The sequence below is a fragment of the Nicotiana sylvestris genome, chromosome 11 (genome assembly GCF_000393655.2).
Source record: "Nicotiana sylvestris chromosome 11, ASM39365v2, whole genome shotgun sequence".
NCBI classification, from domain to species: Eukaryota; Viridiplantae; Streptophyta; class Magnoliopsida; order Solanales; family Solanaceae; genus Nicotiana; species Nicotiana sylvestris.
The window spans coordinates 63,169,503-63,192,790 of record NC_091067.1 but is presented as its reverse complement, the minus strand read 5'-3'; the positions used below and the strand labels follow the sequence as shown (position 1 = coordinate 63,192,790).

At 39.6% G+C, this 23,288-nt stretch overlaps 2 protein-coding genes across 2 annotated transcripts; both read left to right on the top strand.

Moving 5' to 3' along the window:
- The first annotated feature begins 16,869 nt into the window (after nucleotides 1-16,869).
- LOC138881098 (uncharacterized) lies at nucleotides 16,870-18,153 on the top strand. Its single transcript, XM_070161299.1, has 2 exons — nucleotides 16,870-17,074; nucleotides 17,690-18,153. Exons 1-2 carry the CDS (start codon nucleotides 16,870-16,872, stop codon nucleotides 18,151-18,153), a joined length of 669 nt encoding a protein of 222 aa, XP_070017400.1.
- Nucleotides 18,154-18,447: 294 nt separating this feature from the next.
- On the top strand, nucleotides 18,448-22,766 carry LOC138881097 (uncharacterized). The gene is made up of 5 exons (XM_070161298.1): nucleotides 18,448-18,631; nucleotides 18,733-18,959; nucleotides 19,264-19,728; nucleotides 20,239-20,439; nucleotides 22,596-22,766. The coding sequence occupies exons 1-5, from the start codon at nucleotides 18,448-18,450 to the stop codon at nucleotides 22,764-22,766; spliced, it is 1,248 nt and encodes a 415-aa protein (XP_070017399.1).
- The last annotated feature ends 522 nt before the right edge of the window (nucleotides 22,767-23,288 follow it).

Below are 23,288 nucleotides of genomic sequence, written 5' to 3'. Positions count from 1 at the left end.
CCAACTAGAAAATCATGAAAATTAAGGCAAACAAATTGAAGAACTAGGGCTTGGAAATTTAGACCTTTAATTGAGGATTTGAAGGACCATTTGGGATCGGATTTGAGAACTTTTGATATGTATGAACTCGTGGGATGATAAGGAATCTATTGGTGTAAAAATTTATGAATTTTGAGATGTAGGCCCGGGGGTCGGGTATTGGTAATTTCGGGATTTGTGCCATTTAGTGATTGTTTTTTCTTGGGCTTTGTTCCCTTAGCATATTTTGATGTCCTCGTTCTGATTTTGGATTGATTTAATACGAGTGGAGGCCGATTCGAGGGGCAAAGACGTCGCGAGCTAGAGATTTAGCTGGTTTGAGGTGAGTAATGATTGTAAATGATGTTCTGTGGGTTTCAAACCCCGGATTGCACATCGTAGTGCTATATTATGGTGAGGCACTTGCTTAATGACGAGCATGGGGTCATGCACTGTTGGGGATTGAGACTTGGTCCGTCCCGAATGACTATTTTACCGCGTATTTGATTGAAAACTATTTGCTATCATCATTATTTGGGCTGAATGCCCTATTTGGGCCTAGTGCCAACTATTTGAACCCTTCGGGGCTTTTTATTGATATTTCCTCACTGTTTTAACTTTACACTTGAACTCAGTCATGTTATTTTCCACTTTTTTTCATACTCAGCCATGTTTACTCAGTTTTAAGACTTAAGTGGTATTTTAAATGATGTTTAGGCTGAGAAATACTGTTTTACTATTGCCCGAGGGGCTTGTGAGGATTTTTGACTGAGTAAGGCCGAGGGCATATGTTGTGAGGAATCACTGATATTGATTTGAGATCAAGGGCCTGAGATATGTACGCCACAAGGTGTCTTGATCGATATGAGGCCGAGAGCCTAGTGATGATGCCACGAGATGGCTTGATATTGCGCTTGGACCGTAAGGGGCCCCTCTAGGAGTCTGCACACCCCTAGTGAGCACGAGTACCCATTGTGATGTGAGATTGAGCCCGAGGGCTGGTATTGTTTTGAGATGTTGCCCGAGGGGCGGATTTGTTGATACTGTGCCCGAGGGGCGAACTTCTATTTGTTTACTTTACCCTAACTGCCTGTCAATTACCTATTTACTTGTTGAAAAGGATTGTTACTTAACATTTCACGGGTTTACTGCTTATAAATGGTTTTACTGCTTCATTATAGAATGCCTTGTCCCTTACGTATTTTCTTACTTTCAGTCGTTATTTACATTTGTTACTCACTGAGTTGGAGTACTCACTTTACTCCCTGCACCCTGTGTGCAGATTCAGACGTAGCTGGTTCCGCTCTCGAGTGTTGATTCATTCCAGCTTCAGGCGGATCTTCGAGGAGTCTTTAGGTAGCTGTTGGCGTTCGTAGCCCGGAGCTCCTCCATATCTCTTTCCTTTATATCTTTAGTTCAGTATTTAATCTCTGTAGTTACATTGTAGGACTTAGTGTTGTTAGATGCTCGTGACTAGTGACACCCCGGTTAGGGTTGTGTCGGGTTGTACTTTCGCACTTACTTGCTATTATTCGCTACTTAGTATCATTAAATCATGTTTTAGACTGTTTTTATGTTGTTTAACTGTTTTAAAAAGTGAATTGGGTTTAATTGGCTCGCCTTGTCTTTACGAGAGGCATCATCACGACCGGGTTTGGGGTTAGGGTCGTGACATTTAGTCCATGTAACCTTACTTTACCTATGAAGGAAGTAATTTACTATTAGTTCTAAACAAGTTTTTGCATTTCTTAATAGCATGTAATTGGCCCCTAGCCCTTCATGATAACCTCGATGATTATGATATATTTGAGTTTATTTTGCTTACTTTGACACTTCAATTTTTCATTCGATTTAGAAATGTCTCAAAGAATTATTTTCCATCAAAAGTTTCTTTCTTCTACTTTTTTTCAAGTTTTGCTTCCTCTTTCCTTGTTATGATATATCACGTAATTTTATTCCGCTTTTGTGATTTGATCTCATACGTTATTTTAACAAGTCCGCAAGTTATGTTTTTCATCTGATTAACTTATTTTTTTTATTTCTCGTATTGAAATTCTAAATTATACAATTGAGGGTACAATTAATATTAAATTTTGATTTTAGGTTAAGATATGAACTATATGTTCTAGGCACATCTATTTTATTGTCTATTTTGTTCGTGATGCAAACAACAACTTCTTATATTTTTTACATTCATCTCTTCTTCTTGTTTTTTTGTTGTTTTTCTTAGTTGATAGCACATTGATTGCCTACACAAAATATGTGAGCAGGCACATGCCTTCTGCTATTGATTTGAATGAAAATTTGAGGGGTCATTTGAACTCCGATTTTGGTATTCTTGATATGCATAGACTCGTGGAGAAAAGAGGAATCTATTGATGTAAAAATTTCTGATTTTCGAGTAATGGGACCGGGGCTCGAGTTTTGATAATTTCGGGATTTATGCCCTTTGTTGATTGTTTTTGCTTGGGGTTTGTTCCCTTAGCATATATTGACGTACTTGTTCTAATTTTGGATAGATTCGACGCACGTGGAGGCCGATTCGAGGGGCATAGGCGTCGCGAGCTAGAGATTTAACCGGTTCAAGGTGAGTCATGATTCTAAATGATGCTCTGAGGGTTTGAAAACCCGGATTTGTACATCGTAGTACTATATTGAGGTGAGGAACATGCTTGATGACGAGCGTGGGGTCGTGCACTATTGGGGATTGTGACTTGGTCCGTCCCAATTGATGATTTTACCATGTATTTGATTGAAAACTATTTGCTATCATCATTATTTGGGTTGCATGCCATATTTGGGCCTAGTGCAAACTATTTGAATCCTTCGGGGATTTTTAATGATATTTTCTCCCTGTTTTAACTTTCTACTCGAACTCAGTCATGTTATTTTCCACTGTTTTTACTACTCAACCATGTTTACTCAGATTTAATACTTAAATGACATTTTAAATGATGTTTGGGCTGAGAAACACTGTTTTACTATTGCCCGAGAGACTTGTTATGATTTTTGACTGAGTAAGGCCGAGGGCCTACATTGTGAGGAAACACTGATATTGATTTGAGGCCGAGGGCCTGAGATATTTACGCCACAAGGTGGCTTGATTGATATGAGGCCGAGGGCCTAGATTTTATGTCATGAGATGGCTTGTTATTGCGCTAGGGCCGTAAGTGGCCCCTCCCGGAGTCTTTACACCTCCAGTTAGCGCAGGTACCCATTGTAATGTGAGATTGAGCCCGAGGCTGGTATTGTTCTATGCGATTGCCCGAGGGGCTGGTACTGTTTTGAGATATTGCCCGAGGGGCAGATTTGTTGATACTGTGCCCGAGGAGCAAACTTCTATTTGCTTACTTTATCTTAATTATCTGTCAATTACCAGTTTACTGGTTGAAAGAGTATTTTTCTTGATTTTTACTGGTTTTACTATCTTTAAGTGATTTTACTAGTTCATTATAGGTTGCCTTGTGCCTTACGTGTGTTCTTACTTTCAGTCGTTATTTATATTTGTTATTGAGTTGAGTACTCACTTTACTCCCTGCACCCCTGTGTGCAAATTCAGGCGTTGTTGGTTTCGCTATGGAGTGCTGATTTCCTCCAGTTCCAGGCGGGCCTTTCGAAGATTACGAGGTAGTTGTTGTCGTCCGCAGTCCCGTGTCTCTATTCCTCTAGCACTTTTGTTCCTTTCCAAACATTTGTAGTAGTTCATGACTTTAGCAAACTTGTATTATGGTTCATAGATGCTCGTGATTTGTGACACCCCAGTTAGGGCTGTGTTGGGTTGTACTTCCGCACTTTATTGGAATTATTCGCTACTTAGTATTGCTATTTCATGTTCTTGACTGCTTTTATGTTATTTAACTGTTTAAAAAGTGAATTGGGTATAATTGGCTGGCTTTGTCTTCACGAGAGGTGCCACCATGACTAGGTTCGGGGTTAGGGTCGTGACAAGTTGGTATCAGAGCCTAGGTTGCATAGGTCTCACGAGTCATGAGCAGGTTTAGTAGAATCTCGTGGATCGATACAGAGACCTTTGTATTTATCCTTGAGAGGCTGCAGAACCTTTAGGCAAAATTTCACATTCTTGAATTCTTATCGTGTGTCCTTGATTCAGCTTGAAAAGTAACTCTTTGAATCTCTTCCACGCGTTCGTACGCACGCATGAGAGCTCGGTATAGGATATGCATCGATGGCTTGTGATTCCCTGATCGAGGGGCGATATGTGATCTCTGTGTGTTGATGTTGGGCCAGTCTAGAGGACTCGAGGCCGAGTTTTTGCCTATATCTTGAGCCCTGAGCTGTTGATTTTGTAAGCGTGTGTTTCTGAATCCAATTGTTTTGTTGTGTCCCTTTTAAGGGAGGTGATGACTAGGTAGTTACGTGATAAGTGTGATGTGACTGCAAGATGTATTCATGTGATTAGGAAGAGACGAGAAGGGTCCGCTAGAGGATAGAAGGACTATTAGGTGCTCGATTTTCATCTTGATTTGAAGTATAGCCCTGAGTTATGGGTGTGTGAAAAATCTTTCCATGTTTCCTAGTTGGGAGTGGAGTAAATTTCATGTTGCAGTCTGAGTTTATACTCAGGAAGTTTAAGTGACTGCGTAATGTTTATGACGGTGGAAGGTATACAAAAATGTTAGTTTGAGGCAAAGCATGTGGGGTTATCTCCTACGAATTGTTCTGAAGTTTGTGTAATCCCTTGTGTTATTTATTGGAAGATCCCTTTTACAAGTGAAATATATGTGTTTCAATTTAAGTTTGGGTCGCTTAAGAAAGTGGGTTTAACTATTACGAGAGTGAATACGAGATTTGCATAAGAGTTAAAGTATAGATGGTCTGTGTTTCACGAACTTATGAGGGATCGAGTTTAACCTCACCATGGTATTATGGCAGCAATAAAAATATGTGTTATGAGTTATTATGAATTTTTTGGTCTATGGCTTCGAGCAATGTGAGGGAGTCCACTATTAATTAGTCGATTGCACAGTTATGTGCTATGTTGGTTCCAGTTTGAGGCTTTCTGGAGAATCAGTTACGACTTACAAAGATTTGAGACCAAGTATGGCTCGAGTAAAGGAAAAGGTTATGTTATGATTCGTAGGTGTATGAGAATCACGGAATATCTTGAGTTGTTATGAGTGTGGCAAGACGGGTCATATGTGGAGGAAGGGCCCTTATCGTCTTGCGAGCTTATCTCAGTAGAGGGGGTCATTCATCAGCTTAAGCGTTAGTTACTTTACCACCACCCGCTCAACCAGCTAGGGGTGGAGGTCAGTCAGCCAGAGGTCGCCCCAGAAGGGGAAGTCGATCAGGGGGCAGTCAGGCTCGTTTCTATGCACTCCCAAGCAGACCCGATGTTATTGCTTCAGATACTATCATTACAAATATTGTTTCAGTCTGTTACAGAGATGCCTATGTATTATTTGATCTCGGTTCCACCTTTTCTTATGTGTCATCATACTTTGCTCATTATTTGGGTACGCCTCGTGAGTTTCTTGCTTTACCTGTTCATGTATCTACCCCGGTGGCGATACTATTATTGTAGACCGTGTGTACCGATCGTGTGTGGTGACTATTGGGGGTTTGGAGACCCGATTGGATCTATTATTACTGAGTATGGTAGATTTCGATGTCATTTTGGGCATGGATTGGTTATCTCCATGTCGTGCTATTTTGGACTGTCATGCTAAGACAGTCACATTGGCTATACCGGGTATGCCACAGATCGAGTGGCGAGGTGTGACTGATTATGTTCCTAGTAGAGTGATCTCATTCTTGAAAGCTGAGCGTATGGTTGGGAAGGTTTGCCTTTCATGTCTAGCATTTGTGAGGGATGTCGGAGCTAAGGCTCCCAGTATTGATTCTGTCCCAATTGTGAGGGATTTTCCCGATGTGTTTCCTGCAGACCTGCCAAGCATGTTGCCAGACAGGGATATTGATTTTGGTATTGATCTGGTGCCGGGAAGTCAGCCCATTTCTATTTTGCCGTATTGTATGGCACCAGCGGAGTTGAAGGAATTGAAGGAGCAGCTTCAGGAACTCCTAGATAAAGGGTTCTTTCGGCCTAGTGTGTCACCTTGGGGTGCGCCGGTTCTGTTTGTGAAGAAGAAGGATGGCACAATGAGAATGTGCATTTATTATAGGCAATTGAACAAGGTACAATTAAGAACAAGTATCCTTTGCCTCGCATTGATGATTTATTCGACCAGCTTCAGGGAGCGAGGGTGTTCTCCAAAATTGATCTCCGTTCGGGTTATCACTTGTTGAAGATCATGGATTTAGATATTCTTAAGACAACTTTCAATACACGATATGGTCATTATGAGTTCTTGGTGATGTCTTTTGGGCTGACCAATGCCCCATTAGTGTTCATGCATTTGATGAACAACATATTCCGGCCTTATCTCGATTCATTCATCATAGTCTTCATTGATGATATTCTGGTGTATTCGCATAGTTAGGAGGAGCACACAGAGCATTTGAGAGTTGTGTTGTAGAGGTTGAGGGAGGAGAAGCTTTATGCAAAATTCTCCAAGTGTGAGTTTTGGCTCAGTTCAGTGGCTTTCTTGGGACACGTGGTGTCCAGCAAGGGTATTCAGGTTGATCCGAAGAAGATAGAGGCGGTTTAGAGTTGGCCCAGACCGTCCTCAACCACAGAGATTTGCAACTTTCTTGGTTTGGCAGGCTATTATCGCCGGTTTTTGCAAGGATTCTCATCTATCGCATTGCCCTTGACCAAGTTGACTCAGAAGGGTGATTCAATTGTATGGTCGGACGAGTGTGAGGAGATTTTTAAGAAGCTCAAGACAACTTTGACCACAACTCCAGTGTTGGTTTTGCCATCAGTTTCAGGTTCATTATACCGTGTATTGTGATGCTTAGAGAGTTGGGATTGGTTGTGTATTGATGTAGGAGGGTAGAGTTATTGCTTATGCTTCTCGTCAGTTGAAGCCCCATGAAAATAACTGCCCCGTTCATGATTTGGAGTTGGCTGCCATAGTTCACGCATTAAAGATTTGGAGGCATTACTTGTATGGCATATCTTGTGAGGTGTTCACTGATCATCGTAGTCTTCAGCATTTGTTCAAGCAAAAGGATCTTAATTTGAGGCAACGGAGATGGTTGGAGTTGCTTAAGGATTATGATATCACTATATTGTACCATCTAGGAAGGACCAATATGGTGGCCGATGCTTTGAGCCGAAAGGCAGTGAGTATGGGGAGTTTGGCATATATTTCGGTTGGGGAGAGATCTCTTGCGGTTGATGTTCAGGCCTTGGCCAATCGGTTCGTGAGGTTAGATATTTCAGAGCACAGTCGGATATTGGCTTGTGTAGTTTCTCGGTCTTCCTTATACGATTGCATCAGAGAGCGCCAGTATGATGATCCGCATTTGCAAGTCCTTAGGGACAGAGTTCAGCATGATGATGCTAGAGATGTGACCATTGGTGATGATGGGGTGTTGAAGATGCAGGGCCGGATTTGTGTGCCAAATGTAGATGGGCTTCGGGAGTTGATTCTTGAGGAGGCCCATAGCTCGTGGTATTCCATTCATCCGGGTGCCGCGAAGATTTATCAGGAATTGAGGTAGCACTACTGGTGGAGAAGAATGAAGAAAGATATTGTGGGATTTGTAGCTCGGTGTCTCAATTGTCAGCAGGTGAAATATGAGCATCAGAGACCCGGTGGTTTGCACAGTAGATGGATATTCCTGAGTGGAAGTGGGAGAGGATCACTATGGACTTTATTATTGGACTTCCACGGACTTTGAGAAAGTTTGATGCTATTTGGGTGATTGTGGATCGGCTGACAAAGTCAGTGCACTTCATTCCTGTGTGTACTACCTATTCTTCAGAGCGGTTGGCAGAGATCTATATCCGGGAGATTGTTCGTTTGCATGGTGTCCCGGTTTCCATCATTTCAGATAGAGGCACTCAGTTTACATCGCAGTTTTGGAGGTCTGTGCAGCGAGAGTTGGGTACTCAGGTTGAGTTGAGCACAACTTTTCACCCTCAGATGGACGGACAGTCCGAGCGCACTATTCAGATATTGGAGGACATGTTGCATGCTTGTGTTATTGATTTCGGAGGGTCATGGTATCAGTTTCTACCACTTGCAGAGTTTTCTTATAACAACAGTTACCAGTCGAGTATTCAGATGGCTCCATGTGAGGCTTTGTATGGGTGGCGGTGTAGATCTCCAGGTGGTTGGTTCGAGCCCGGTGAGGCTAGGCTATTGGGGACAGATTTGGTGCAGTATGCTTTGGAGAAGGTGGAAGTGATTCAGGAGAGGCTTCGTACAGCGCAATCAAGGTAAAAGAGTTATACTGACAGGAAGGTTCGCGATGTGTCTTACATGGTGGGCGTGAAGGTTCTACTGAAGGTTTCACCCATGAAGGGTGTTATGAGATTTGGGAAGAAAGGAAAATTGAGTTCACGGTTCATTGGACCTTTTGAGGTGCTTCGGAGGATTGGGGAGGTGGCTTATGAGCTTGCTTTGCCACCCAGCTTGTCGAGTGTGCATCCGGTATTTCATGTTTCTATGCTCCGGAAGTATATTGGGGATCCGTCTCATGTTTTGGATTTCAGCACGGTTTAGTTGAATGATGATTTGACCTATGATGTGGAGCCAATAGCTATTTTAGGTCGTCAGGTTTGAAAGTTGAGGTCAAAGGATATAGCTTAAAAGTGCAGTGGAGAGGTCAGCCTGTGGAGGAGGCTACCTGGGAGACCGAGCAGGAGATGCGGAGCAGATATCCTCACCTGTTTGAGGCTTTAGGTATGTTTCTTGACTTGTTCGAGGATGAACATTTGTTTAAGTTGGGGAGGATGTGACGACCTGGCCAGTCAACTCATGAATTACTGCTCTATTTTCCCCATTTCTGCTTCTCTATGCTTTGTTATCCGTATTTTGTGGTATCGGGTTGATCGGATCGAATCCGGAATGATTTTGGTAAGGTGTGAGGCACTTAGTCTCTTTAGAGTGAGTTTAAGTTGGAAAAGTCAAGCGGATGTTGACTTATATGTTAGAGGGCTCAGATGTGAGTTCCTATGGTTTAGTTATCTTCGGGAGGTGATTTATGACTTAGGAGTGTGATCGGAATCGGTTTTGGAGGTTCGAAGTAGAGTTAGACTTGAATTGGCGAAGTTGATATTTTGGCTATTTTCAGTTGATAGGAGAGATTTTGATATAGGGGTCGGATTGGAATTCCGAGAGTTGCAATAGCTTTGTTATGTCATTTGGGATGTGTGTGCAAAATTTCAGGTCATTCGGACGTGGTTTGGTTGGGTTTTTGATCAAATGCGTATTTCAGAAGATTTTAGAAACTTAGACTTGAATCTGATGTGATTTGGTAGATTTGATATTGTTTGAGGTGTTTTGATGATTGGAACGAGTTTAAATAAGTTATTGGGTTATGTTTGTGCTTTTGGTTGAGGTCCCGGAGGCCTCGGGATGATTTCGGGTGGTTAACGGAGAAGTTGGAAGGTTATTGCAGCTGCTAAAGTTTGTTGCTTCTGGTGTTTTCGCACCTGCGGTTTGGGGACCACAGGTGCGGTGTCGCAGGTGCGTTGAGTGTGTCCCAGAAGCGAAAGGCTGAGGGATGTCTGGAACCGCAGATGCGGTATGGGGGCCACACCTGCGGAGCCGCAGATGAGACGATTGGACCGCAGATGCAGTTTAGGCTGGATTAATGAATTTCCGTAGAAGCGGAGGTTTGACCACAAATACAGTACCGCAAAAGCAGTTGGTGAGTCGCAGATGCGACAATGTCTGGGGAGAATGTATATAAGCTTGCCTTTGCGATTTTTGGAAGGTTTTCACCATTTTGACTTCGGCTTGAGAGCTTTTGGATGATTTGGAAGGGAGATTTCAAGGGAACTTCGTTAAGGTAAGGATTTTGGACCTAAAACACATTTCTATGGTAGTATTTCATGGATTAAGACTGAAATTAAAGGAATTAAAAGGATAAAAATGGAGGATTAAGGCTTGAGTTTAAGAGACCTTAAATTGAGGATTTGAGGGGTCATTTGAACTCCGAACTTGGTATTCTTGATATGCATAGACTCGTGGGGAGATGAGGAATCTATTGATGTAAATTTCTGATTTTTGAGAAGTGGGCACTGGGCTCGGGTTTTGGTAATTTCGGGATTTGTGCCCTTTGTTGATTGTTTTCGCTTGGGCTTTGTTCCCTTAGCATATGTTGACGTACTTGTTCTGATTTTGGATAGATTCGACGCGCTTGGAGGCTGATTCGAGGGGTAAAGGTGTCACGAGCTAGAGATTTAGCCGGTTCGAGGTGAGTAATGATTGTAAATGATGCTTTGAGGGTTTGAAACCCTGGATTTGCACATCGTAGTGCTATATTAAGGTAAGGCACACGCTTGATGACGAGCGTGGGGTTGTGCACTATTGAGAATTGTGACTTGGTCCATCTTGATTGATGATTTTACCGCGTATTTGATTGAAAACTATTTGCTATCGTCATTATTTGGGCTAAATGTCATAATTGGGCTTAGTGCCAACTATTTGAACCCTTTGAGAATTTTTATTGATATTTCCTCACTGTTTTGAGTTTCTACTTGAACTTAGTCATGTTATTTTCCACTGTTTTACTACTCGGCCATGTTTATTCAGTTTTAATACTTAAATGACATTTTAAATGATATTTGGGCTGAGAAACACTGTGTTACTATTGCCCGAGAGGCTTGTGATGATTTTTGACTGAGTAAGGTCGAGGGCCTACGTTGTGAGGAAACACTGATACTGATTTGAGGCCGAGGGCCTGAGATATATACGCCATGAGGTGGCTTGATTGATATGAGGCAGAGGGCCTAGATTTGATGCCACGAGATTGCTTGTTATTGCCCTTAGGCCGTAAGAGGCCCCTCCCGGAGTCTGTACACCCCCAGTGAGCGTGGGTACACATTGTGGTGTGAGATTGGGCCCGAGGGGCTGGTATTGTTCTATGTGATTGCCCGAGGGGCTGGTACTGTTTTGAGATGTTGCCCGAGGGGCGGATTTGTTGATACTGTGCCCGAGGGGCGAACTTCTATTTGCTTACTTTATCTTAATTATTTGTCAATTACCTGTTTACTGGTTGAAAGAGGATTTTTCTTGATTTTTACTGGTTTTACTGTCTTTAAGTGATTTCACTGCTTCATTATAGGATGCTTTGTGCCTTACGTATGTTCTTACTTTCAGTCGCTATTTACATTTGTTACTCACTGGGTTGGAGTACTCACTTTACTCCCTGCACCCCTCCCTGTATGCAGATTCAGGCATTGCTGGTTCCGCTCCGGAGTGCTGATTTCCTCTAGTTCCAGGCGGGCCTTTCGGAGATTACGAGGTAGCTGTTGACGTCCGTAGCCCCGTGTCTCTACTCCCCTAGCACTTTTGTTCCTTTCCAAACATTTGTAGTAGTTCATGACTTTAGCAGACTTGTATGATGGCTCATAGATGCTCGTGACTTGTGATACCCCGGTTAGGGCTGTGTTGGGTTGTACTTTCGCGTTTTATTGGTATTATTCGCTACTTAATATTGCTATTTTATGTTCTAGACTGCTTTTATGTTATTTAACTGTTTAAAAAGTGAATTGGGTTTAATTGGCTGGCCTTGTCTTCACGAGAGGCGCCATCACGATCGGGTTCGGGGTTAGGGTCATGGCACTTTACCCCTTGATTGCACTACCAGTTCGCTCGAATCTAGCCATAAGTTACTTAATTACATCAATAAACGCTAAATGAATCAACCCTAATGCATGAAAATGAGTTTTCCAAAGATTTACCTAAAAAGTCAAAAATCGCCCCCGGGCCTACATGGTCAAAACCCGAGGTTCGAACCAAAACCCAATTACCCATTCCCCTACGAACCCAAATATATAATTTGTTTTGAAATAGGACCTCAAATCGAGGTCCAAATCCCCAATTTTTGAAAAACATAGGTTCTACCCAAAACACCCAATTTCCACCATGAAAATCATTGATTTTGAGTTGAAATCATGTTAAAAGATATTAATGATTGAAGGAAACTAGTTACAAACGACTTACAATTGATTTGGAAGAAGAGTTGTTCTTGAAAAATCGCCCTAGAGAGTTTGTGTTTTGAAAAGATATGAAAAATGGTTGATTTTCGGCTAAGTATAAAAGTTGCAGGTCACAGATGTGGGAATTGGGAACAGGGGTTCCCAATTGCGAATCCCGACCTCTGCTATGTTGGGAATTGCAAAACAAGGCTCGCATTTGCGAACCCTTTAGGAAATTTGGACTTTCGCATTTGCGAAGGGACGCTCGCATTTGCAAGGTCGGAATTGCGAAGAATTTCCTCGCATTTGCGAGGAAGGGCAGGCCTGGGCTGGTTTGCATTTGCGACCAAGCCCTCGCATTTGCGAGCCAGTCTTCGCAAATGCGAAGCCTGCAGGCCTGATCACACCCGCAAAATCCTGCAATTTTCTAAGTCTAAAAATCCACCCCGTGGCTTATCCAAAACTCACCCGAGCCCTCGGGGCTCCAAACCAAACATACACACAACCTCAAAAATATCCTACGGACTTATTCGTGTAATCAAATCACCAAAATAACATCATGAACATTGAATTAAACCTCAAAATCAATGAAATTTCTCAAAACTTCTTTAAACAACAAATTTTGCATTTAAGGTCCAAATCACGTCAAATGGATTCCGTTTCTTACCAAACTTTGCCGACAACACATATAAATCATATTGAACCTATACCGGGCTTCGGAACCATAATACGAGCCCGATACCACAGGTTTCACATAACATTTCACTTCCAAAAACCTTTATATTTTTCAAAAAACAATTTCTTTTGAAAATTCATTTCTCGGACTTGGGACCTCGGAATTCGATTCCGGGCATACGCCCAAGTCCCATATTTTCCTGCGGGCCCTCCGGGACCGTCAAATCACGGGTCCGGATTCGTTTACCCAAAACGTTGACCGAAGTCAAATTAATTCATTTTATAATCAAAATTTATAATTTTTCATAGATTTTCATATATAGGCTTTTCGGCTACGCGCCCGGACTGCGCACGCAAATTGAGGTAATTCTAAAAGAGGTTGTTGAGTCCTCGGAATGCAAAATTCATTTAAAAATAGGTGATGACCTTTTGGGTCATCACATTTTGTGAATAAAATGCAGTTAAACTATTACTATTTCTTACTACTTATCAATCTTGTAGTGTTGATGTAATTTTGTCTCCTTAAAAATCAATTAATTGCCATGATAATTGGCATTGGTTAGTTAATTCAATTAAAGAAAAAGAGAAGATGGCGAAATGATATTTTTATCCCGTTAAACAAAAGAAAATAAAAATAGTGTATTAGGAATTCAATTTGATGTCGATTAGAAATTTGAAAGAATGCGTAAAGTAGATACCAACTATAGCACATATCATGAACTAGCAAACGTTGAATCATCGGGGTCTTTAATATCAATATTAAATAATTTTAAAATTCGTTTTTAAAAAAAATATTAAATAGTTTCACAATTTATTCTTCGTCGGTTTATCTTTGTTCTCTCTATATGACATTATCCAACATTTTTATTGGAAGACGACATTTAACCTATATTTTTGCAATGATCTTATTGTGTTGGATATGGGATGAAAAAAAACTGCTTGAATAAATGAAATAAAAATAATATAGTCCGAAATTGGATAGATTCTTAAATATCGAGAAAAAAGTTGCTATGATAATTCATGTAATTACCGTGGTATGTAATTAATTCTTATATCATTTTGTGTTGTCGAATATGCACAAAACAAATACCTTCAATTTTGTAATATTTCGAGCCAGCAGGCACATGGAGGATAATGGCAGAAACTTGACAGAAAGAAATTCATACATGAGGTAATGTACGAAAATCGTATGAATAATGAATTGATGATGATATATCACACGATGGATCAACTTCATCGCCTATGATTCGAGGACTTGAATTTTTGTCTTTAATTGTTATTTTATTACTCAAATATATATTATTAATATTTAGTAATATTATTTTTAAAAATTTATACTCATTGATATGGGTACATGCACAACGCAATATAAAATTGCTTAATTATTAGTCTGCTTATTCAAACATAGAGTCTCATTACCATTGGACTAACTTAATAAGAGTGTAATTAAGCCTAAGTGGTGACTCGTTTTAACTTTGGATTCTTCTAATAATTTATGCAATCATATTTTAAATTGGTGTTGTATATATGTAACAAGTTACTATTTAGAAGAATTTAAAACTATATATAGGTTTAAAACTGTAATGGATGCAATTAGGAGTGGTGAATGGGCGGATCGGGTTGGATATGGTTCGGGTAAAAAACGGGTAATGAAAAAATGGATAAATTATCCGACCCGACTTAATACGGATAAAAAACGGGTTAACCGTGGGTAACCATATTATCCATGACTTCTGATATATGATCAATTTTGGGAGAATTCTTTGTCTCCCTAACTTGAGGAACTCCCAATTTGGGATTTTACAAATGTAAAAGTTAGACTCATTGGTTATTCATTGGTTACCTATTGGTTATCCATTTTCTAAATGGATAAAATGGTTCTTATCCATATTTGACCCGTTTTTAAAAAAATCAATATTCAACCCATTTTTAGTGGATAATATGAGTGGTAGGTTAACTGTTTTCTTTGAACCATTTTGCCACCACTACATGCAATAATAAAGATCTAAAGATTAAACTCGTAAAATTTATATTTAGGATTCACCTCTTCATAATAGTGCACGCATCCTTTCAAAATTCGGAATCCGCCTTTGAAAATAAGTAGTAGTCATATGTAACATTAAAGTGGTCAGTGTTGAATTTCAGTTTTTTAGAAGTTTAACTTTTGCCTATTCGTGTTAGATAAACGGAGTTAAATGTTTATTTTGAACATTATTGGAGTTTATTCAAAGTATGCATTTAGTTCTGCATTTACCTCAGCCACCCAAAACTGTACCCGAAAAAGTAGATTGTGAGGGATGCTGCTTATTCAATATCTGTCAATATTCCCACCTAAAACTGGACCATTAAAATTTCAATTGGTTGTGTTTTACCATGTACTTGTAGTAGATTAGATTTCGACATGACTGATCCATTGCATGTGAACATCGGAACAATTTAGGCAAGAAATTTATGAGACGTATATGCTTGAGCTTTATTATTTGTACCTTTCTTTACTTTGTATGAGCAATCAGTTCCTGAACACAAGATACGAAAACGTGATATCTAATACTACTTCGTCCCGTTTTAAGTGGGAAGTGTATTAGGAAAAATCAAGTTAATATTTGGAATTAATTATGCGTTGATACGTCAAGACACATGGATCAATAATAAAATGGCAGCTGGCAAAGAATAGTTGAAGAGATTCGAGCCTTAACAGGCAAGGGCAAAGATTCAAGAATACAGGAAGGAACGGTTACTCGGACCTCTTGGTGATTTGAAGAGGCATCGGAAAAATGAACATATATAGCAAAAAGTATAGATACGTATTATTCATAATTAATGAGCATCAATTATGGAAACTGTTATAGAATCTTCGTGAAACAGTTACGATTGTCAATTATAACGTTACATTAAATGTTATTAATTGCTCATAATGGCTCTGTTATGAGAGGAAAGAAACGTATTACTTAGAAATAGCTATAAAAGTAGAGAAATAACATTTGTAAGGACAAATAATATTATTGGAATACACCAATTTACTTTGATTTCTTTTACTTATTCAGTTATCATCTAAGTTATTTCTTCTTATTTATTCCATATTTGATTATTAGTAACCCGAGTTCTTCTAAAAGTAAGATTTGATCGAAATTCCTATTTTCTGGTTAAACAAATTGGTTCCGTTATCGGGAATCTGATTATCTTTTACTTTCCAAATCAACTCTCTTGTCTTGTCAAAATAACCATGTCGAATGTCAACAACAACAACCAAAAAGATATACAACAACAAGAAAATCAACAACGGCAGGAAAATCAACAAGGTGATGGAACTCCAGTCCCATCGCCATGAAATTCACCTCGATGATCTCAAGAGGGGACTCCTGACAGATCTGAATTGAATACGAATGATCAGTTCGAAAATAACCAAGATATTGATGAAGCTTTGAAAAAACTAATTACCCAACAGGTCAGTAACGCTCTTCAAGCTTTTGCTAACCAGCTGCCAGGTGCTGCACCACCAACACCTCCTCAAAACAACAACACCATGGAAAATCCTCGCTCAGGACTCACTAACTCAGGCAGTGGAGAAACTCCTAGCGAATTTCGTGATGGAGGCTCAGGTAACCCAGTCAATTCTGATTTACAGAATTTAGTACTAACCTTATAGAAATAGCTTAAAGAGTAGAGCGATCGCATAGAGCAAATACCTGGAGTGCCTCCCGTAATCAATGGAATAAATATAGACAAATACTCACAGGAACTTGGAAGCCAAGTGCTGCTCCTCTACAAATTCCGAAGAAATTCAAAATGCCTGATATTCCGAAATACGATGGAACAACTGACTCACGGGATCACGTAACTGCATTCACAACTGGCGTAAAGGAAAACGATTTGACTAAGCAAGAAATTGAATCAGTATTGGTCAAAACATTCGGAGAGACTCTTACTAAGGGAGCATTAACATGGTACTCTCTTTTAACCGAAAATCTTTTAGATTTTTTTGCTGAGCTTACAGATTCATTTATCAAAGCACACTCGGAAGCTCAAAAAGTTGAAAAAGAATGGAGGAAATTTTCAAAATAAAGCAAGGAGATACGGAGCTGCTCAGGGAATTCGTAGATAGATTTCAGCGAGAAAGGATGATGCTGCCACGTGTACCTGATAACTGGGCGGCTATGGCATTTGCCAGTAATCTAAATAAAAAAAGTTCAGAAGCCACAAGGAGACTAAAGGAAAGTTTACGAGAATTTCCAGCAATGACTTGGAATGATGTTTATAACAGATTCAGCACGAAGCTGCGGATAGAAGAGGATACCATCACTCAGTCTCGAAAAGAGGAAAGGGTAAGTTCAAGACGAGCTGAAACTGAAAAAAGGTCCGGTAAAAATAGGCACGAGTATTACATGGGACCAGTAGGAAGGGACTCACGTTCAAAATAAGAAAACCCGAGGTAGGATCATAGATCACGAGATAGAGAGCCAGGTTCATCATCAAGGTTTGTAAAAGACCGAAACACGCGAGAAACGCGAGATGATGACAGAAGCTCGAAGGCAAAGATTGGCGGTTACAGTTTTAATGTTAGCACATCCGAGTTGGTGGCTGTCTTAAGAAGCATGGGAGACAAGGTACGGTGGGCAAAGGAAATGAGATCAAACCTGTACTGATGAAATCCATATTTTTAGTTCGAGTTTCACAACGATCACGATCACAAAATTGCGGATTGTAGATTGCTGCAAGGTGAAGTTGAACATTTATTAAAACAAGGATATTTAACCGAATTATTTAGTGAAGAGGGAAAGCAAACATATATGAAGAATAGGCAGGAGCCCCCAAAATCTCCTTCACCAAAAAGTACGGTTAATGTCATAAGTGGAGGAGAATAGATCAATGGTGTAACATACACGGCAGCTAAAAAAGTGTCATAAATAACAGTTACACACGGGAAGCAAGTTTGACAAATTCTGGAAGAAGATAGTATTACATTTGATTATGCAGATGCAGATGGTGTGCTAATCCCTCATAATGATGTACTGGTAATATCTTTACTTGTACATGACACTAATGTAAAACGAGTTTTGATTGATCCAGGTAGTTCCATGAATATCATTGTGTTAAGAGTGGTAAACAAGATGCAAGTTGATGATAAGTTGATACCCAAGGCACACACCTTGTCTAGTTTCGACAACTCGAGCGTCGTAACAAAAGGGGAGATAATACTCACCACATTCACAGAAGGAGTGGTCAAAGATACAAAATTTCAGGTGGTAGAAATGGATATGGCCTACAATATGATTCTTGGAAAACCATGGATTCACGAAATGGACGTTGTTCCATCTACCTTGCATCAAGTTATCAAATTCCCATCACAATGGGGGATATGGCAAATCCGTGGTGACCAACAAACTTCACAGAGCATTAATTCTGTGGCAGATTTGAACGCAAAAAGTGACGAAAAATAGCAACCACAAAATGCAGTTGAGGACGCATCGACACGAACCTCAACTGAAGATGAGCAAACAGATGTAGATTTGAGGCTCGATACTATTCAGGAACTAGAAAAAAATAAAAATATCAAAACAATGATCGAGGAACTGGAGGCTGTGGTGCTATTTTTGCATTGGCCAGACAGAAAAGTCTACATTGGAACTAACCTCAGCCCGGAAATGAAACGTAAGTTGATTAAATTTTTAAAGGCTAACACAGATTATTTTGCTTGGTCCCATTCAAATATGAAAGGTATACCACCGAAGGTAATGACCCACAAATTAAATGAAGATCCATCGTACCCACCTGTCAAACAAAAGAAAAGGAAGCAAGGCTCCTTCGAGAACCAGGTGATTCAAGATGAGGTGAAAAAGCTTTTAAAAATTGGGTCTATCCGTGAGGTAAAATATCCAGATTGGTCGGCTAATACTGTTGTAGTACCTAAAAAGAATGGTAAGTGGCGAGTTGTGTAGATTACACTGATCTAAATAAAGCTTGCCCTAAAGATTAATTTCCATTACCACACATAGATCAACTAATTGATACTATTGCAGGGCACGAATTGTTAAGTTTTTTAGATGCCTATTCAGGATATAATCAGATTAAAATTGATCCTCTAGATGAAGGAAAGACTTCCTTCATCACAGACAAGGGGACTTACTGTTACAAAGTCATTCCATTCGGTTTAAAGAATGTCGGGGCCACATATCAAAGGTTGGTGACAAAAATGTTCCAAGAACACTTGGGCAAAACCATGGAAGTGTATATAGACGATATGTTGGTTAAATCACAACAAACATGAGAATTGTGCATTTGGCATCTCATCAGGTAAGTTCTTAGGATTTCTTATTTCTAACCGTGGCACTGAAGTAAATCTTCCGCAGATTAAAGCTATTGAAGAAATTTCGGATATACTCACAAGCAAAAAAGAAGTACAACGGCTTACAGAAAGAATAGCAGCCCTGGGCAGGTTTATTTCCAAGTCATCAGAATAGTGCTTCAAATTCTTTTCAGCTTTAAAGAAGAAAAACAAATTTGAATGGTCTGAAGAGTGTCAACAAGCGCTTAAAAATTTAAAAGCGTAGCTGTCAAATCCACCACTACTAGCTAAACCAAAAGATGGGGAGAAATTGCTTGTATACCTTGTAGTTTCAGAAGTGGCGGTAAGTGTTGTATTAGTTCGAGAAGACCATGGTAAGCAATCACTGATTTATTATGTTATCCAATCTTTGCTCGATGCTGAGACTCGATATCCTCATTTAGAGAAACCTGCATTAGCTTTGATTATGGCATCTAGGAAATTAAGGCCTTATTTCCAATGTCATCCTATTTTTGTGGTAACTGCCTACCCCTTACGTAATATATTGCATAAACAAGAGTTATCGGGTAGATTAGCCAAGTGGGCTATAGAACTTAGTGAATATGACATTACATATCAACCTAGAACTACAATAAAGTCACAGGTTTTAGCAGATTTTGTGGCAGATTTTAGCCAAGGGATACAGTTAGAAGCAGAAAAAGAACTGCGGATATTTAAGGATCTAATCCAGGTACATGGACCTTATTTACTGACGGTTCGTCAAATGTAAAAGGACCGGTTATGGTCATTGCCCTGGTACCACCTATGGGTGAAACCATAAGACAAGCAATAAAGTGTCATCCAATCACTAATAATGAGGCAGAATATGAAGTTGTGATTGCAGGTTTAGAGTTGGCACAAGAGCTCGGAATAGAGCAGGTAGTAATCAAAAGAGACTCGTAGCTTGTTGTTAACCAAACGTATGGGACTTATACATCCAGAGAGGTGAGGATGCAGCAATACCTGGAAAAGGCACAGGATTTGATCAGGCAATTTCAAACTAGAAAAGTCATGCAGATACCAAGAGAAGAAAATGTCGAGGCAGACGCTCTAGCTAATCTTGCGTCTGCTGCAGAAGTAACAAATGACAAAATGCTTCTTCAATTTATTTGTTTCATTCAGTAATTGATCAAGACAAAACGAGGTAAATTACAATAATCTAACTTGGGATTGGAGGAACGAGATTGTCAATTTTTTGCAGTATGGAATTTTACCTGAAGATAAGAAAAAGGCTCAAGCACTGCGCAAAAAAGTTGCTCGCTACTGTTTAAATCAAGGCAATCTCCATCGAAAAATATTTGATGGTCCTCTAGCAAGATGCCTCGGGCCTTCTCAAATAGAGTACGTGATGAGAGAAATACATGAGGGACATTGTGGAAATCATGCTGGACGAAGATCTCTGGTAAAAACTATGATTAGAGTCGGCTATAATTGGCTAAATGTGACAAGTGCCAAGTGCCAAATGTGACAAGTGCCAAAGATACGGTAACAACATGCATCGATCAACTGAATTATTACATCTGGTCGTTGCACCATGGCCTTTTATCAAGTGGGGGATGGATATCATATGTCCATTTCCACAAGCCAAAGGCAAGGTAGGATTTATATTAGTGCTCACTGACTATTTTACTAAGTGGTAGAAGTGGGAGCTTTCAAACAGGTACGAGAAAAAGAGGTCATAGACTTCATCTGGCGAACATCATATGCCAATTCGGGGTACCAAAGGAAAGCGTATGTGATAACGGCCCGTATTTTATAGGTGCACAAATCACAAAAATTTTCCAAAGTTGGCAAATTAAAAGTTACCTCAATGCCTTACCATCCGGTGTGTAATGGACAAGCTGAATCAACGAATAAAGTCATTACAATAACTTGAAGAAAAGATTGGAAGAATCTAAAGGCAATTGGCCAGAAGTACTACCTGGAGTCTTGTGGGCTTATCAAACAATAGCGAAAACAAGTACGGGGAAACACCATTTTCACTTGTATATGGGGCTGGAGCCTTAATTCCAGTCGAGATAGGGGAACCAAGCACGAGATATACTCAAGATTCTGAAGAATCAAACAAAAAAGAGATGCGAATAAACCTGGATTTACTTGAAGAAAGGAGGGAAACTGTATTAATAAGGATGGCAACACAAAAATAAGTTATTGAGTGGTATTACAATTGGAAGGCTCTTCTGAGGTGCTTCAAGATTGGGGACTACGTACTCAAGAATGTTCTCCAATCCACGAGGGCAGTCAATGCAGGAAAGTTAAGTACAACTTCGGAAGGCCCTTATAAGATTCATGGTATCGCAGGAAAAGGAGCATATGAGCTTGAAACATTGGATGACAAGATTCTACCTTCAAACTAGAATGTTGTCCATCTAAAGAGATACTACTTCTAAGGAAAAGAAATACCCACGGGCAGGTATCCTCACTAACGATTTTTATTTTTGAATTATTAAAATTTTACTAATGATTTTAGATGATAGGTAAAAAGCTAGCCCACACTAAATGATGAATTACGACCTGAAAGACACGTGGAAAATAATTTCCGGTCTAGGATTACAACTATTCTGATAGAAATTTAAATGGGTTGAGCAGTCTTCATCTAAAATTATACCTCCGAGTCCCGTATGTTTTTCCTTTCAGGAAAAGGACTGCATGGAAGGAATAATCAAGTGCTCGAGATTTCATACTTCAAAGATCAAACACATGGGGGGACTATATAATATACATATGATATATGTATAAGGAAGGCAAAGAAGACTGAAAACAATTAAATTTCAAGTCAAGCCAAAAAGTCTACTCATCAAATATCAAGTTCAGAGCAAAGTCACGAGCCAATAACACAAGCTTGATCAAAAATCCTGTGAAGAGTACACTCGTCGATATAGATTTCAAATCTTATGATGTTTAGGTTAAAGGTAGTATTTAGCCATGGGTCATAAAGAAACCCTTGAATTTCTTTCTTTTTTGCAAATCTATTGTAAAGAAAACATTTATGGAAGAATAATAGACAATATTTAAATATATGTAAGATGTTATTTAAACTTGACAAAGTTCGAATGAAAACTTTATCAAAGTTATTTCAAGAAACATGTGTGTTCCTATTTCTTTTTTCCATATGTTTATACCATTAAATACGAGACGTCTTCTTCATTAAGTGTCGTTTATAAAATGGACCTCTTTTATAAATTCATGTTTGATTCAAAGATCCATGAAGATAATAAAGCATTTCTAAAAATGCAAAAAATCAAAAGGGTAAGACCAAAAACCCGCGAACTAAAATCAAGACCTTGGAATTATAAAAAAAACAAGGCAAAAAGCGTATAACAGAAACCCGAGAGAATTGAGTTGAAACGGAAACTTTATAATATTAAGTTTATACTAAGTATGAACTTAGTTATAAACTGATTGTCATTTTTACAAAAAGTCCCGAAAAGACCTGGGGACTTACCATCATCAAAAACATAACCCCCAAAATGGGACCAGAGGTAAAACCACCACATATTCTAATAAAAAGGAAAAAAAAGAGTCAAACTTCACAAATAAGCTTTCACTGTGGAGCAGGAGAAGGGTTCAAAAAGGCATCATCAACAACAGAAGGCTCGATTTGATCTGAAAAAGCTGGGACATCCACCGCACCAGGGTCAGCTTCGACGTGCTCGAGAGTATCAGCCATGGGAGAAGAGAACTTTGGCATTGCTGAGTTTTTTCAATGGTCTCTTTAATCTTTGCTAACTCAGCATCTAAGTTAAAGACTTCTTGGCTAACCTCCGTAAGGGTATCATGGCGTGTGTTCAATATAGCCCAACTTACTTAGATAGCAGCCTTGTCCACAAGAGCCTCGTTGTCTCTTTCCCAATGGTCAATTTCACTCTTGAGCTCCTCCCTCTCAGCTAAAACAACTTCATAAGAAGACTGTAAAAGGGCAAGTGAACTCTCCAAAAACTTAACCTTATCAGAAGATACACAGAGATCTTCTTGGGTCTAGGTAAGTGTTTGAACAAGTTCACCTGCATAAACTTCTTTCTCATTCAACAAGGCCTTCAAACCTCTGATCTCTTCAGTGGCTTTGGAGAGTTGTTCGGAAAATGATGACTCGAGGAGATTTTTATGCTTGCCTGCCTGGTTGGAAGAAGCTTTTTCAACTGCCAACTCCGAAGTCTCGACCCTCAACTACTACTCTAAGGTACATTTGTTTTCTTCTAAAACTTCCATATCAAGATGAAGACTTTCATATTGTTCTTTCCAATTGTCTGC

Bases quoted from the DNA above. Each gene is read 5' to 3' on its own strand.
- LOC138881098 (XM_070161299.1), top strand. From the start codon at position 16,870: ATGGCATTTGCCAGTAATCTAAATAAAAAAAGTTCAGAAGCCACAAGG. The intron at 17,075-17,689 runs GTAAAAATAGGC...TTGATTATGCAG, and splicing joins TGAAACTGAAAAAAGGTCCG to ATGCAGATGGTGTGCTAATC.
- LOC138881097 (XM_070161298.1), top strand. From the start codon at position 18,448: ATGACCCACAAATTAAATGAAGATCCATCGTACCCACCTGTCAAACAA. The intron at 18,632-18,732 runs GTAAGTGGCGAG...ATACTATTGCAG, and splicing joins TGTAGTACCTAAAAAGAATG to GGCACGAATTGTTAAGTTTT. The intron at 18,960-19,263 runs GTTAAATCACAA...TTAAAAGCGTAG, and splicing joins TGTATATAGACGATATGTTG to CTGTCAAATCCACCACTACT.